Here is a 13829-nt window from a genome sequence, read left to right as displayed (position 1 = left end):
AGCCATCCTTTATCCTCTTCTCAATCAAAACGACTGGCTATGCTCCCTCGATCTCAAAGAGGCATACACTCACATACCGATCCATGTAACCTCAAGACAGTATCTCCGTTTCATGATCAATCATTGTCATTACCAATACAAGGTGCTGCCCTTCGGCCTTGCCTCCTCTCCAAGGGTCTTCACCAAGTGTCTCATTGTGGTAGCGGCATTTCTACGCTCTCACCACCTCCAGGTCTTCCCTTACCTGGACGACTGGTTAATCAAGGCCACATCCGCTCAAGCAGTTCTACTGGCCACCAACCAAACCATCTTGTTTCTACGAATTCTGGGGTTCGAGATCAATCTACCCAAATCTCATCTCACCCCCACTCAGAGACTTCAATTCATTGGAGCGATCCTGGACACACTCCTCATGAGAGCTTTCCTACCATCCAATCGTCTTCAGACCCTTCAGTCTCTATGTCAGCAGGTGCTTTCACTACCTTCCATCTCAGCCAAGCAAATGATGGTACTCCTGGGGCACATGGCATCTACAGTTCATGTCACGCCCCTCGCACGTCTTCACCTGCGCACTCCTCAATGGACCCTTGCTACTCAGTGGTCCCAAGAGACGGATCCTTGCTCACGACACATATCTGTGACATCATCTCTTCGTCAGTCTCTTCAATGGTGGTTGGTATCCTCAAATCTATCCAGAGGTCTTCTATTCCATCAGCCCCCTCATCAACTGGTCATCACCACCGACGCCTCTCTTTATGCATGGGGAGCTCACTTGAACGAGTTCCAGACTCAAGGTCTTTGGACAGCCCAGGAAAAGAAGCATCAAATCAATTTCCTGGAACTCAGAGCGATGTTTTATGCCCTCAAGGCCTTCCAACATCTTCTCTTTCCTCAGGTCCTTCTGTTGTGCACAGACAATCAGGTTGCGATGTACTACATCAACAAACAGGGTGGGACAGGCTCTCGCCTTTTATGCCAAGAAGCCCAAAAGATCTGGAATTGGGCCATAGATCACCATCTCTTCCTGAAAGCTATCTACATTCAGGGAGCACAGAATTCTTTAGCAGACAAACTCAGCAGAATTCTCCAGCCTCACGAGTGGACACTCGATCCTGTAACTCTGCAGTCTATCTTCACTCAATGGGGCACTCCTCAGATAGACCTCTTTGCAGCTCCTCACAATCACCAGCTGCCCCTATTCTGCTCCAGACTTTACTCTCCTCACCGTCTGGCAGCGGATGCTTTTCTCCTCGACTGGTCGAATCTGTTCCTGTACGCCTTCCCTCCTCTGCCTCTAATGTTGAGGACCTTATTCAAGCTCAAGAGGGAACGAGCCACAATGATTCTGATTGCTCCGAGGTGGCCCAGGCAACATTGGTTCTCCCTTCTACTTCAACTCAGTTCCAGGGAACCTTTTCTTCTTCCTCTGTTTCCTTCTCTGCTTACGCAACAGCAGGAAACCCTTCTACATCCCAACCTCCAGTCTCTGCACCTGACAGCTTGGTATCTCTCGGGCTGACATCTCATGATACTCTTTTATCTCAGCCTGTTCGTTCCATTCTGAATGCCTCCAGGAAACCAACCACTCTGCAATGTTACCATCAGAAGTGGACGAGATTTTCCTCCTGGTGTCTTCTTCATCATCTTGATCCAACTTCTCTGGCAGTGGAGACTTTGTTGGATTATTTGCTTTCTTTGTCTGACTCTGGCCTTAAGTCCTCTTCCATCAGAGTCCACCTCAGTGCCATTGCAGCTTTTCATGAGCCAGTCCATGGAAAACTTCTCTCAGCTCATCCCCTGGTATCCAGGTTCATGCGAGGGCTTTTCAATGTGAAACCACCTCTTAAAGCCCCTCCTGTTATCTGGGATCTCAATGTGGTTCTTTCCGCCTTAATGAAGCCTCCATTTGAACCTTTGGCTACCTCTCCTTTCAAGTTTCTCACTTGGAAAGTGCTTTTCCTTATTGCTCTTACCTCTGCCAGGAGGGTCAGTGAGCTTTATGCACTGGTCGCAGATCCACCTTTTACGGTTTTTCACCATGACAAGGTGGTTTTGCGTACACATCCAAAGTTTCTCCCTAAGGTTGTCTCTGAATTCCATCTCAACCAATCCATTGTTCTACCTGTTTTCTTTCCAAAACCTCATTCTCATTCTGGAGAACAAGCTTTACATACTTTGGATTGTAAAAGGGCTCTGGCTTACTATCTAGAGCGTACGAAACCCCACAGATCAGTTCCCCAACTTTTTCTGTCCTTTGATCCAAATAAATTGGGACGTCCCGTTTCTAAACGTACGTTGTCTAATTGGCTGGCAGCGTGCATTTCATTCTGTTATGCTCGGACCGGACTGACACTGGAAGGTTCTGTCACGGCCCATAGAGTCAGAGCAATGGCAGCTTCTGTTGCTTTCCTCCGTTCCACTCCTATTGAGGAAATCTGCAAGGCTGCCACTTGGTCCTCAGTTCATACTTTTACATCTCATTATTGTCTGGATACTTTCTCCAGACGGGATGGACACTTCGGCCAATCTGTTTTGCAAAATTTGTTTTCCTAATGGCCAACCTTCCCTCCATCCCTCTTTTTGTTAGCTTGGAGGTCACCCATCAGTCAAGAATATGCTGCCTGCTTGTCCTGGGATAAAGCACAGTTACTTACCGTAACAGGTGTTATCCAGGGACAGCAGGCAGATATTCTTGCGTCCCACCCACCTCCCCGGGTTGGCTTCTTAGCTGGCTTATACTAACTGAGGGACCGCGCGCCTCTGTCGGGCGGGAAGGCACTCGCGCGTGCGCGGTGCGGCCGAGCTAGAACTTTCTAAAGTTCTTAGAGTGCAATCACTCTAAAATTGTCCGTACCGGGGCTCCGTCGGTGCCGTCACCCATCAGTCAAGAATATCTGCCTGCTGTCCCTGGATAACACCTGTTACGGTAAGTAACTGTGCTTTTTGCACTGCTCGTTTCACTCTCTCTTATCCAGTCGGGAAAGGGACCTGTCCCTTTCCCGACTGGATAAGAGAGAGTGAAACGAGCAGTGCAAAATATTTAAGATAAGTTTTTAGTTATAAAGATTAAGTTATTGATATTTATATTAGCACTAAGCACTTTAAAATATAAGAAAATATAAAGAAAAATAATTTAAAATATTAAAATACAAAAATAGAGAAAATCAATATATCGAGGGGGGCAAATGAAGAAACACTTGGTTACCAGAAAAACATGTGGTGACCAAATGGCATGTCTGAAGCCTGGAAAGTATGGGACATTGATCTTGTGGATAGCACTTTTCAAAACAGGCACTTTAAGTATAAATACACTTTAAAATATTAAGGAAAATTACCCAATGAACATTTACTAAGGACCAGTGAGGAGGCAACACGTCAAGCTTACCGCTGTGATATTTTGTTGAGCGGCGAATGGTGTTTCTGAAGTTCTGTGTGGAAATTTAAAGTTAACAAAGAGTTTCTCTCAAGAATAATAATAAAGATAGGTTTATAACACTGCTGAATACTTGGAATTGGAGATATTCCAGAAAAAGGAGGACAGATTGAGACATCCAGGTTTTACTTCCATTGCTTTCAGTGGATGTAAAACCCAAATATCTCAATCCAGCCTCTTTTTTTTTCTTCTGAAGCCATATGGTAACCCTAACTGTGATTACACTGTATTCTTCCGTCTCCAGTGTTGTCTCTCCAGTGTCTTCAAAATAAGTAATGCCAGTGAGATACGAGAGGGTGCTGATAAGCAGTAATCCTGCTGCAATGATCTCTGATTTTACTTCTTGCGTGTATCTGTTGATATGAGGCCAGGACTCTTCACTGCTGCACCAGAAGCTTGGGCAGATCATTGAACATATAATAATTTTATTAAAATTTGAGAGCCATTAACGTCTTTTTGTCATGATTAAATGCCATTTTTCTATTAGTCATACAACAAATAGTAATGGGAGGGGGGAGGGATACAAATATAGGTTTCTTATTATAAATGAAGAGATTTGAGGGAGGGTGGGGAGAGGGTTACATTTGTATGTTTAGATTATAATGATAAGATATGCAAGTGCTCTGATTAATTGTGTTTATTATGAAAGTTTTAAAAATGAATAAAGAATTGATGAAAGTTGATGAAACTTGATGAAAGTTTTAAAAATGAATAAAGAATTTAAAAAAAAGAACATATGATTTAGCATTGACTGTAATAAGATTATTTGTCACACATGAGAAAAACATTTTTTTTGTAGTAATTTTATATATGCATAACTTGTATTTTATCGATGTATTTATTTATTTATGCAGGAAAATTCTAACTATGCCTCTGCTTCTAAGCAAGTGCATCGTGTCTTTAAGGATGTCTTGGGTTTGCTGCAAGAGAAAGGAATTATTTTCCAGAAATCACCTAATTCCGACAAAGTGTATCATGTGAGACAATTTAATATTGAATGCAACTGTGATAGAAACAAAATATGAAAGCACATGGCATGACCAGCTCTGAAGCAGTGCTGGATTTTCAGTGGTGCTTCCCCCCTTCCCACTGGAAATGTTGATTCTCTACCCCCTTTCCCTGATGGACATGGGAATAAAAGGGTGGTGCCCCTGAGTGCCAATGGCAATCCCAGTTTGCTCATGTTCTGGATGAAATGAGCAATATACGTTGGTGCAGATCCATCTAATGCCTCTTATTATTTTCAACCAAGGTGACCACCCTGCTCTAAAGATGGCCTTGATAGGCCCATATCATCTACTCTTATAGCATTCCTGGTACAATGTTATGTACCCCAGATTATCCAACTACCCCCTTTCTTTGCAACTAGGGATCCTCTGTTTATCACAGGTTTCCTTTCATCACCCTTACTGCGAAGAAATATTCTCTGATGTTGCTGCTGAGTCTGCCCATTGACAAGGATGGGGGTTGAATAGTACTGCATAACTCTGGCATGTCCTAATGTATTCTTTCTGGTTATTGCTGTTTCATCTAAAATATGATGAGATACCAACAATCATTAAAAAAAAAGCACTGTAAAGAGTTTTCATAGGCCATGTTGGTACAGAGAAGACTTGCCAACAAGTAAATTTATTGACAGTTAAAGAAAACAAAGATAGAAGAAACAAATCACACGTCCATAAAACTCAAGCATGAAAGGGCTGGTCCTACCTATTGTGTCATGATCTCAGGTTCTGTGAAGTTGTGCTATTTGGGAGTTGAGCACTCTTTCTTAGCAGATAAAAGGATGAATTTAAAGTTAATGGCGGGTCGTCGGGTAGGGGCTGATCGGGGATTTGGGGGGGCGATCGTGGGAGGGGGGTGCGTCGAGGGTAGGAGGGCCTGGGATCCCTCCTGCCTGTATCTTAGTGGGGGTAGGGGGGTCGCCTGGGCAGGAGGGGTTGGGCTCCCTCCTGCCCGGATCGTTCTCAGCCAGGGTGGGGGTCGCCAGGCCAGAAGGACTTGGGCTCCCTGCTGGCCCGATCGTTCTCGGCCTGCTGCGATGGTTGCAGTGGGTAGGTTGCCGGGCCGCTGAGCTAATTACAGCAGCCACCATCAGCTCAGCGGGCCCTTTTTCGGCACTTATACCTGTTTTGACTTGGTCTAAGTCAGAACGTATAAGTGCCGATTAGGCAACCTTTCAAAAGGTTTGGTTATACCTGCTGTACGACTAAGTGTAGGTCAGCCTTCCTCCCACCCTTTTCCCTCCTCTAAAAACACCTCTTTTCGCTCTATGCGTTTAGAGGCAGGGGAAAGACCTAAGCTGGTTTTAGATACATCTAAAACCAGCTTTGGTTATGAGTACTTGGACGATCAGGCTTTTTGATCGTCCAAGTACCCATTTAGGCCACTTTTTAGATGTTTTTTTTATTTTTGATTATGAGCCTCACAGCATTTTTTTTTTTTTTTTTTTAATATTGGCCAATGCATTTAAATCATCCACATACATTCAATACCTCTATCCATAGAAGCACCAGCAATGAATATACATAGAACTTGGCTGCTGTATACAGATAGCCAGTGACATTCAGCTGTATCCATATAGCTGAGCGATGTAAGGGACAGAAGTTTTGGGTGTTTAACTTAAACTACTTTACAATATAGCTAGCAGCAGAATATCATCAGCTGTCCATATAGTAGCAACTAAAGTGCCACTGAAAATTCATAAATAGGGGATTTATACATTTAGGGGGAAATTCTATAAACAGCGCCTTAACTTAGGCGCTGGGAGGTGGCCTTCCGGTGCCTAAATTGAAAGGGAAACACCATTTAAAATGGTATTTATACAAATTTAATGATTACAATATCAAATGATACCAAGAAAAAAAGGATTCTTACACAAATTTTAACGATACTTATACATACAAAACAAAATTCCTTTCCAAGCCCACAACCATGAGAAGACATGCTACAATTTCAACTAACAAAAATAAGAAGAAAACTAAGAATTGGTTCTTGATTCATCCTTGTGAATCTTTAACCAGTCCCTACTATTTGGGACTCTTATATCCTCCAATTTCTCAGTGATGAAACATTTTTAAAGAACAAAAAAACTCATTTCTGTTCTCGCGCTATTAGAAATTGTTGCAATTGAATAGGATCCCAAAATACATACTCAATGTCTTGTAATTTAACAAGACATTTGCATGGAAATTTTAGATAAAACGATGCCTCAAGAGCTAAAATTCTTGTTCTTAGTTTTAAAAATGCTTTCCTTATTAATTGCGTAGCTCTTGAGACATCAGGAAAAATCCTAACCAAATCTCCACAAAATTTTGTTAGCCTATTTTTGAAGTAAAGTTTCATTATTAGCATTTTATCTATCTCACTCATGTATATTATTACCATAGTGGACCTACTTTGGATCACATCCTGACTATCTTCCAAAAACTCTGTCAAATTTATTTCATTTGTAACCAGATGGTCCACCTCCTGGGCGGATTGTATTTTTCTTTGCGGAACATAATAATAATTATTTATTGGGAAATTTTCCACATTGGGTAATCCCAGTATTTGATATTGCAATCATTAAATTTGTATATAAAAAAAAATGTAAAATGGTATTTAATTAAAAATTCAAAGCACCTACCGGTTCCAGAATCATGCCTCCAGAGGCACCTACCAGCACCTAACACCATTGTAGGCATGGCTTATGCCAGAAGTGGCATTAGGTGCTAGAAGGCACATCCAGAGGCACAATTCATGTCAAAGGAAGGCATCAAAATCCCAGGATCTAGCGGGAGGAGTCTTAGCCCCTGATTCGCTCAGATACCTGTCCCTTGGGAGGGGCGTTAGGCATCTAAGCCAATCAAGGCCTTAGGCCCCTCCTCGTTCATCGCATGATGCACTGGGGTGAGGAAGACTTGCCATTTTGTATTGGTGGGCCTCTGGAGCAGGTGGGACTGCATCCCTCCTCCCAGCTTGTGAAAAAGGTGTACCGGTTGGGTTCAGGAGGTGTGGGTTTGGGGGAGAATCCGGTGGCTGGAGGGAGTGGGCATCCCTCTTGCCCTGGCTTGGCCTCCGCAGGTGCGGGTCGCCGGACTGGATGGACCTAGAGTCTGATCCAGCGAAGCCATTTCTTATGTTCTGTTTTTTGTGGTAGGGGAAGACTGAAGGGTAGGGGATGGTTCAGGGGTGGCCCTGCCTGGCACGTGGAGGGCTCCATTGGCAGGAGGGTGCGGGCATCCCTTCTGCCATTTTTTCTCACACGGGGGTTCATGATGGCAGGAGGGAGTGGGCATCCCTCCTGCTATTTTGCTGCCACGGGGGGGTTGTTTTCCGGTGGCAGTTTGTTGAGGAGAGGGCTTATTTTCTTTTCTTTTTTTTTATGGGGCTGATATTGTGCGTGCATATCACACACAGCATCTGTGCCCATTTAAAAAAATAAGAAGCTAAACTATGGTTAGACAGGTTAGCAACTGGTCTTGACCAGTCACCTTTTTTGGATTGCTAAAAGCGATCACTTTTTTTTGTGCATCGGGAAGCCATGTTAGAGCATCAATTGCTCTGCTAGTTTGCATGGCATTTCAATATTAATGAGCTTATTTGCATGGTCGGATCAGAGTATGAGTGATCATGTAGAAAACCACGTGGTGAGCCGTTTTCTGCATCGGGTTGGTAAATGTGATCGTCGCTAAACCAGTTAAAACTGGTTTAGCGAAGATCGTTAGACGATCGCTGACTTTAGTGCATCTGGCCCTGGGTGTGCAAAGCCAAGTATTGTATAACAATACCAAATTTCTAGGAATGCCCTGACCAACCCATGGCCCCAGCCCTTTTGAGTTGCATGCTTTGAAATGTAGGTGCCCATGTTATAGAATATATACTTAGCAGCAACCACTAAACACCCTAAATTCCCTTGAATGTCTATGGATTTTTAGTAAAAATCTGAAGTGTCAAGTTGGCTATCTAATACAGGGCTGCAGTTAATAGGTGAAACAAGTCAGACAGCCATGATAATGATACAGCAAAGTTTATATCATGTCTCCATCAGCTGTTACTGGAGCTCTGGCTTCTGTTAGCCACAGGTCCCGGCAAGCAGACTTCAGAAGGCTGGCAGCTCTGTTGGAGAAAGCTAAGTGCTGTGTGTAGGATATGATACCATATGTTGGACCAACATAAGAAAATGTGACTAATTTTCAAACATCCCTGGCTACATTTAACTCAAAAACTAACCAGTTTTCAAAGCAAAATAAGACTTGTCCTTTCTTTTTGAAATTTGAAGCAGATATGCATATACCTTTTTGTGGAAAGTTACGCATGTAGGTTTGATAATGTAGACAATAATCCTCCACAACCTAAACAGGCTTCCTGGAATGTGTACTCACAATGTGGCTAAAAGTCTGTGCGGTTGAGGAAGGGTAATCGTCAAATGTACAGATAATGTAATCAAATTGGACCCCTGTTCAATTACAAAAGTTAGATAGCTCTAAGTCAAATAAATGTTGGCATTGTCATCTCGAAGCAGGGACTTTAGATCATTTATTATTCTACTGTCCCTTCATTGTGGCTTTTTGGAGATCGATATGGGGCCAAATAAATTGTTTCTTAGAAAATCCTGTGGCTTTATCCTATGATACTATTTTATTTGGCATGTCAATGAGGAAAAAAAGTCAAATTTCTACAAATAATAATAAATTATAACTTATTATGACAGGAGTTGCCATTCAGCAGATTACATTCAATTGGTAAAACTGAAATAGATTAAATTACAGTTTTTGGTGGAATTCACTGTGTCATATGTATAAGATGGAAAGAATGTTAGCATTGCAAAAAGGAAATTTTAATAATTTTCAGGAGGTTTGGAGACCATTAATAGAGTATTGTAATGAATAAATTATCATTTTTCCTCAGCTAATATAATTGTACATGGTTGGGGTGGGTGGGAGGAAGTCTATTTATATATTGATGCGTTGGATTAATAGAGAATAATATCACATGTGTAATAACAGGGTTGGGAAGGAGGGATTTATATTTATTTTTAATTGTGATATTAATAAGAACAGATATTCAAGTGATATTGTATAAGTATTACTGTTATTTTCTGTTGCACTTGTAAGAAGAAAAAATGAATAAAGAATATGAAAAAAAACCCAAATTGCTTTAAGAATCACCCTCCATCCATGAGCTTCTGAGGCGTTGCAGGTCCCTTCTTCAGATGCATCAAATATGCTGAGAATTTGTTAGTAGCACTGCTGTTAAGATGTAAAAATAACAGAGCTGCGAGTCTGAAGATTTCTGTGATGCTTTTTTTCATTCTACTAGGTGACGGACTATGAGAAAGAGCTCCCCAAAGTCATTATCAACATCATTCAAGCAGACTGTAAGAAGCAAAGACGTGAGTCCTTTATTTTACATAACCGATGGCCTCTTTTCAAAGCCGCGCTGGCGGCCCCCAAGCCCATAGAGATTTAAAGGGCTTCAGGGCTGTTGCCGCACGGCAGCCGCTAGTGCAGGTTTGTAAAAGAGGCAGTGAATGTTATGTTGCTCATTTTATACACTTTATGGTCAATTTGATGTGGTGTTTGATTTAAATGCCTGCTGCCAATGTTTTTATACGCAGATATTTACAGCTTGTATCTGGATACCAGACGATGCTGAATATGTGAATATAACTCACCTGCCAGTACTTATCTGGGTACTAACAATATTTAGACTAGTACCCAAATGAGCAAATAAAGTTAAGACAGCTATTTGTTCAAATTCTTGCTAGACCAGACAATTCAATCTTACTGCAAATGATGTTTATTTTATTTATATACATTCAGGTACTCTTAAGTATTTCTCCCTATCTGTCCTGGTTGGCTTACAATATAAATACAGTACCTGGGGCAATGGAGTGTTAAATGACTTGCAGAGGGTCATAAGGAAGTGCCTGGTGATTGAACCCATAACCTCAGGGCGCTGAGGCAGGGGCTCTAACCGATAGGCCACTCCTCCACTCACTTGTGCTGGAAAAAAATAAAATAGCTGCTCAAAAAGTACACCACAAACACGCCTCCATGGAAAGTATAGGGGGAGAAGAGCCAGCTTGAAAGGGGATGGGAGTGGAGATAGGATGGTGAAGATTAACTAGGTAACATATAACATAGTAACATAGCAACATAGTAACATAGTAGATGACGGCAGATAAAGACCCGAATGGTCCATCCAGTCTGCCCAACCTGATTCAATTTAAATTTTTTTTTTTTTTTTCTTCTTAGCTATTTCTGGGCGAGAATCCAAAGCTTTACCCGGTACTGTGCTTGGGTTCCAACTGCCGAAATCTCTGTTAAGACTTACTCCAGCCCATCTACACCCTCCCAGCCATTGAAGCCCTCCCCTGCCCATCCTCCTCCAAACGGCCATACACAGACACAGACCGTACAAGTCTGCCCAGTAACTGGCCTAGTTCAATCTTTAATATTATTTTCTGATTCTAAATCTTCTGTGTTCATCCCACGCTTCTTTGAACTCAGTCACAGTTTTACTCTCCACCACCTCTCTCGGGAGCGCATTCCAGGCATCCACACCCTCTCCGTAAAGTAGAATTTCCTAACGTTGCCCCTGAATCTACCACCCCTCAACCTCAAATTATGTCCTCTGGTTTTACCATTTTCCTTTCTCTGGAAAAGATTTTGTTCTACGTTAATACCCTTTAAGTATTTGAACGTCTGAATCATATCTCCCCTGTCTCTCCTTTCCTCTAGGGTATACATATTCAGGGCTTCCAGTCTCTCCTCTCCAGGTGTCTGCTACATTTTCTAGTGATGGCGTTGGCTCGCACATTGAGCTTTATTTGACAAACTGGCCCCCCTTGAAAATTAATGAATGGCTTTGAGGGAGGGGGGGGGAGGGTTACATTTGTATTTTTAGATTATATGATAAGATATGCAAGTGCTCTGATTAATTGTGTTTATTATGATTGTTGTACACTTCATGAAAGTTTTGAAAATGAATAAAGAATTATAAAAAAAAAAAGAAAATGAATGAAGATCCCTGCCCTATACAAATCGTATGAATCAGTAACTGTCTCTAAAAGGCAGTACTGATAAGAATTTTTGAGCATGACTGATAGTGACCAACACATAAATGGAACTAATGTGTATATTGAGAGAAGTTGCATATAAGGAAGAAGAAGCTACCCTGTCTGCTGATTTGGCATGCAAGCATAAGCTATAAAGCTATAACTGCTCTTTCTGTCTTTGGATTGCTGTCTACTGGCTGCAGCTGCTGATGCTAATAATAGCATTTTATTAATAGCAGTATATTTTTATATTAGTATTTCAATCAGGAATGCAGTGCAATCAGTTCTTTCCTCCACATAGAAACATACAGCAGAATAGGTTAAGATTTTTCCTTCAATTTTGTTGTGCTGTTTCTGTGGGAAATGAGGGAGCAATAAGGAGTAAGGGCTAGATTCACTAAGCCCACCAATCGTGTTTGCAATCATGTATCGACCCGATTTTCCTCTGACCCAATTCACTAACCTCTGTGCCGATCATCCTCCGATCCGATCATGCAAATGAGGGGGGAATGGCATGCAAAGTAGGAAGGATACAAGTCATAAAACAATTGCAGGAACACCAACTGGGATGCCCTCTCAAAAAACAAGCGACTGCTGAGGACCAGTCGCTTGTGCAAAAACCCTGCTTTCTGCCCTGATTCTCCTGCTCTTGCTGCCCCGACTCCATAGTTTTAACCTCCGTGGTTTTAACCTGGGCTCATGAAAGTTTCCAGCTCTGTATTTTTTTTTAAAAAGTGTACAGCTCTTCCTTCGTGGTGAGAATACGTAGACCATCTACAGGCAAAGATGGTCAGCGCATGCTCAAGGATCGCTCTCCAGCGATCCGTGCAGTCGGTGGGGGGAGTGTGCCTCCGATTGCCCCCATTTGCATGAGGACGCGTTGAGAATTTGTTGGCCTGCCACGGATTGTATACGGATTACATACGATCGGGCAGGTTAGTGAATCTGGCCCTAAGTATGTAGCCATAGTACCAGGAGTTCCCAAGCAGGATAGCAAATCCTTACATAAGTGTGATATCTTCCAAGGGAACCTTTGCAGGAAAAGCTTACACAGCCTGGAAGCTTTTCTTAGGCATATCACATTTCCCACCCTCTCCACTGCAGGAAACTTGCTTCAGTCTTTCTTCCATCAAGTACATGAGTAAACTACTGTCTATAAAAATCTTTAAAAAAAAACAACCAACCCACCTCCTAAATCATCATGCAAAAGGGTGAAAAAAAAGACCTCAGTTAATGTAATCTTTATCACAAAATCACATATTAAAATGTGGTGTCAAGTATTTAATACCCTTGGTCAAAAACCCGCAGACAAACCCAACTCCACCTACAGTAAGAAATGGGGGGGGGAACTCCATCACAAAGTGCTACTAGTGCTAAAATTCCAATCCAAGCCAACAATAGCCATTGTTTTGCCTGGGAAAACATGAAATCTGTGTTGAAGCTAATTGTGTGAGAAGCATAGTGAAATAAAAGTATCATGTTAAAGTTCATTGTATATATGAAAATCCAATATGGTTTCTGGATGAATTTGCCCTGAATTATCCTACATAACTGAAAAGTGGCTATTGTCTGCTTGGATTGACAAACATGGCTGTGAGTGGATCATAACAGTGAAGAGCACTCTCTCACTGATGGTGCAGGTAGTGCTAAGAACATAAGAATAGCCCAGTATCCCATCTTCATGGAGGCTAATCCAAGTCACAAGTAACCTGGCAAAAACCAAAATAGTAGCAGCAAAAATAGGAATATGTGCTGAGGTACCTGACCATCCTGGGGATTTGTGGCACTGGAAAAGGTTCAAAGAGTAACCAAAACGATAAAGGGGATGGAAGTCCTCTCATGTGAGGAAAGACTAAAACGGTTAGGGCTCTTCAGCTTGGAAAAGAGACGGCTGAGGGGAGATATGATTGAAGTCTACAAAATTCTGAGTGGAGTAGAATGGGTACAAGTGGATTGATTTTTCATTCCGTCAAAAATGACAAAAACTAGGGAACACTCGAAGTTACAGGGAAATACTCTTTTTTTTTTTTTCAAGTTCTTTATTCATTTTTCCATCTTACATCAAGTACACAATAATATATCAGTTAAAACTTAAATACAGTGGTACCTCGGTTTACGAGTGCACCGGTTTGCGACTGTTTTGCAAGACGAGCAAAACATTTGCAAAATCGGTGCCTCGATTTACGTGCGCCCCCCCCCCCCCGCAGTCCGGCATCCCCCTTCCGCGATTGGGCACCCCCCCCCCGACGCGATTGGGCATCCCCCCGCCGCGATTGGGCACCCCCTGCTGCGATTGGGCACCCTCCCCCGCCGCTTCTTACCCTCATCTGGGCACTGGCACCGGCATGTCCT

The 13829-nt window shown here is 42.4% G+C and overlaps 1 protein-coding gene across 3 annotated transcripts in view; it reads left to right on the top strand.

Moving 5' to 3' along the window:
• The window catches only part of STN1 (STN1 subunit of CST complex), a 109091-nt gene that overhangs the window by 77555 nt on the left and 17707 nt on the right, over window positions 1-13829 (top strand). For all 3 annotated transcript variants that reach the window (XM_033941268.1, XM_033941266.1, XM_033941269.1), the window contains exons 8-9: window positions 4288-4410; window positions 9737-9809. In XM_033941268.1, coding sequence (XP_033797159.1) covers window positions 4288-4410; window positions 9737-9809 — 196 coding nt within the window. The remainder of the gene's footprint in view (window positions 1-4287; window positions 4411-9736; window positions 9810-13829) is intronic.

This window comes from Geotrypetes seraphini, chromosome 4 (assembly GCF_902459505.1).
Source record: "Geotrypetes seraphini chromosome 4, aGeoSer1.1, whole genome shotgun sequence".
Taxonomy (NCBI): domain Eukaryota; kingdom Metazoa; phylum Chordata; class Amphibia; order Gymnophiona; family Dermophiidae; genus Geotrypetes; species Geotrypetes seraphini.
Note: the sequence above shows the minus strand (reverse complement) of the source record. Positions and strands in the feature narration are given on the sequence as shown.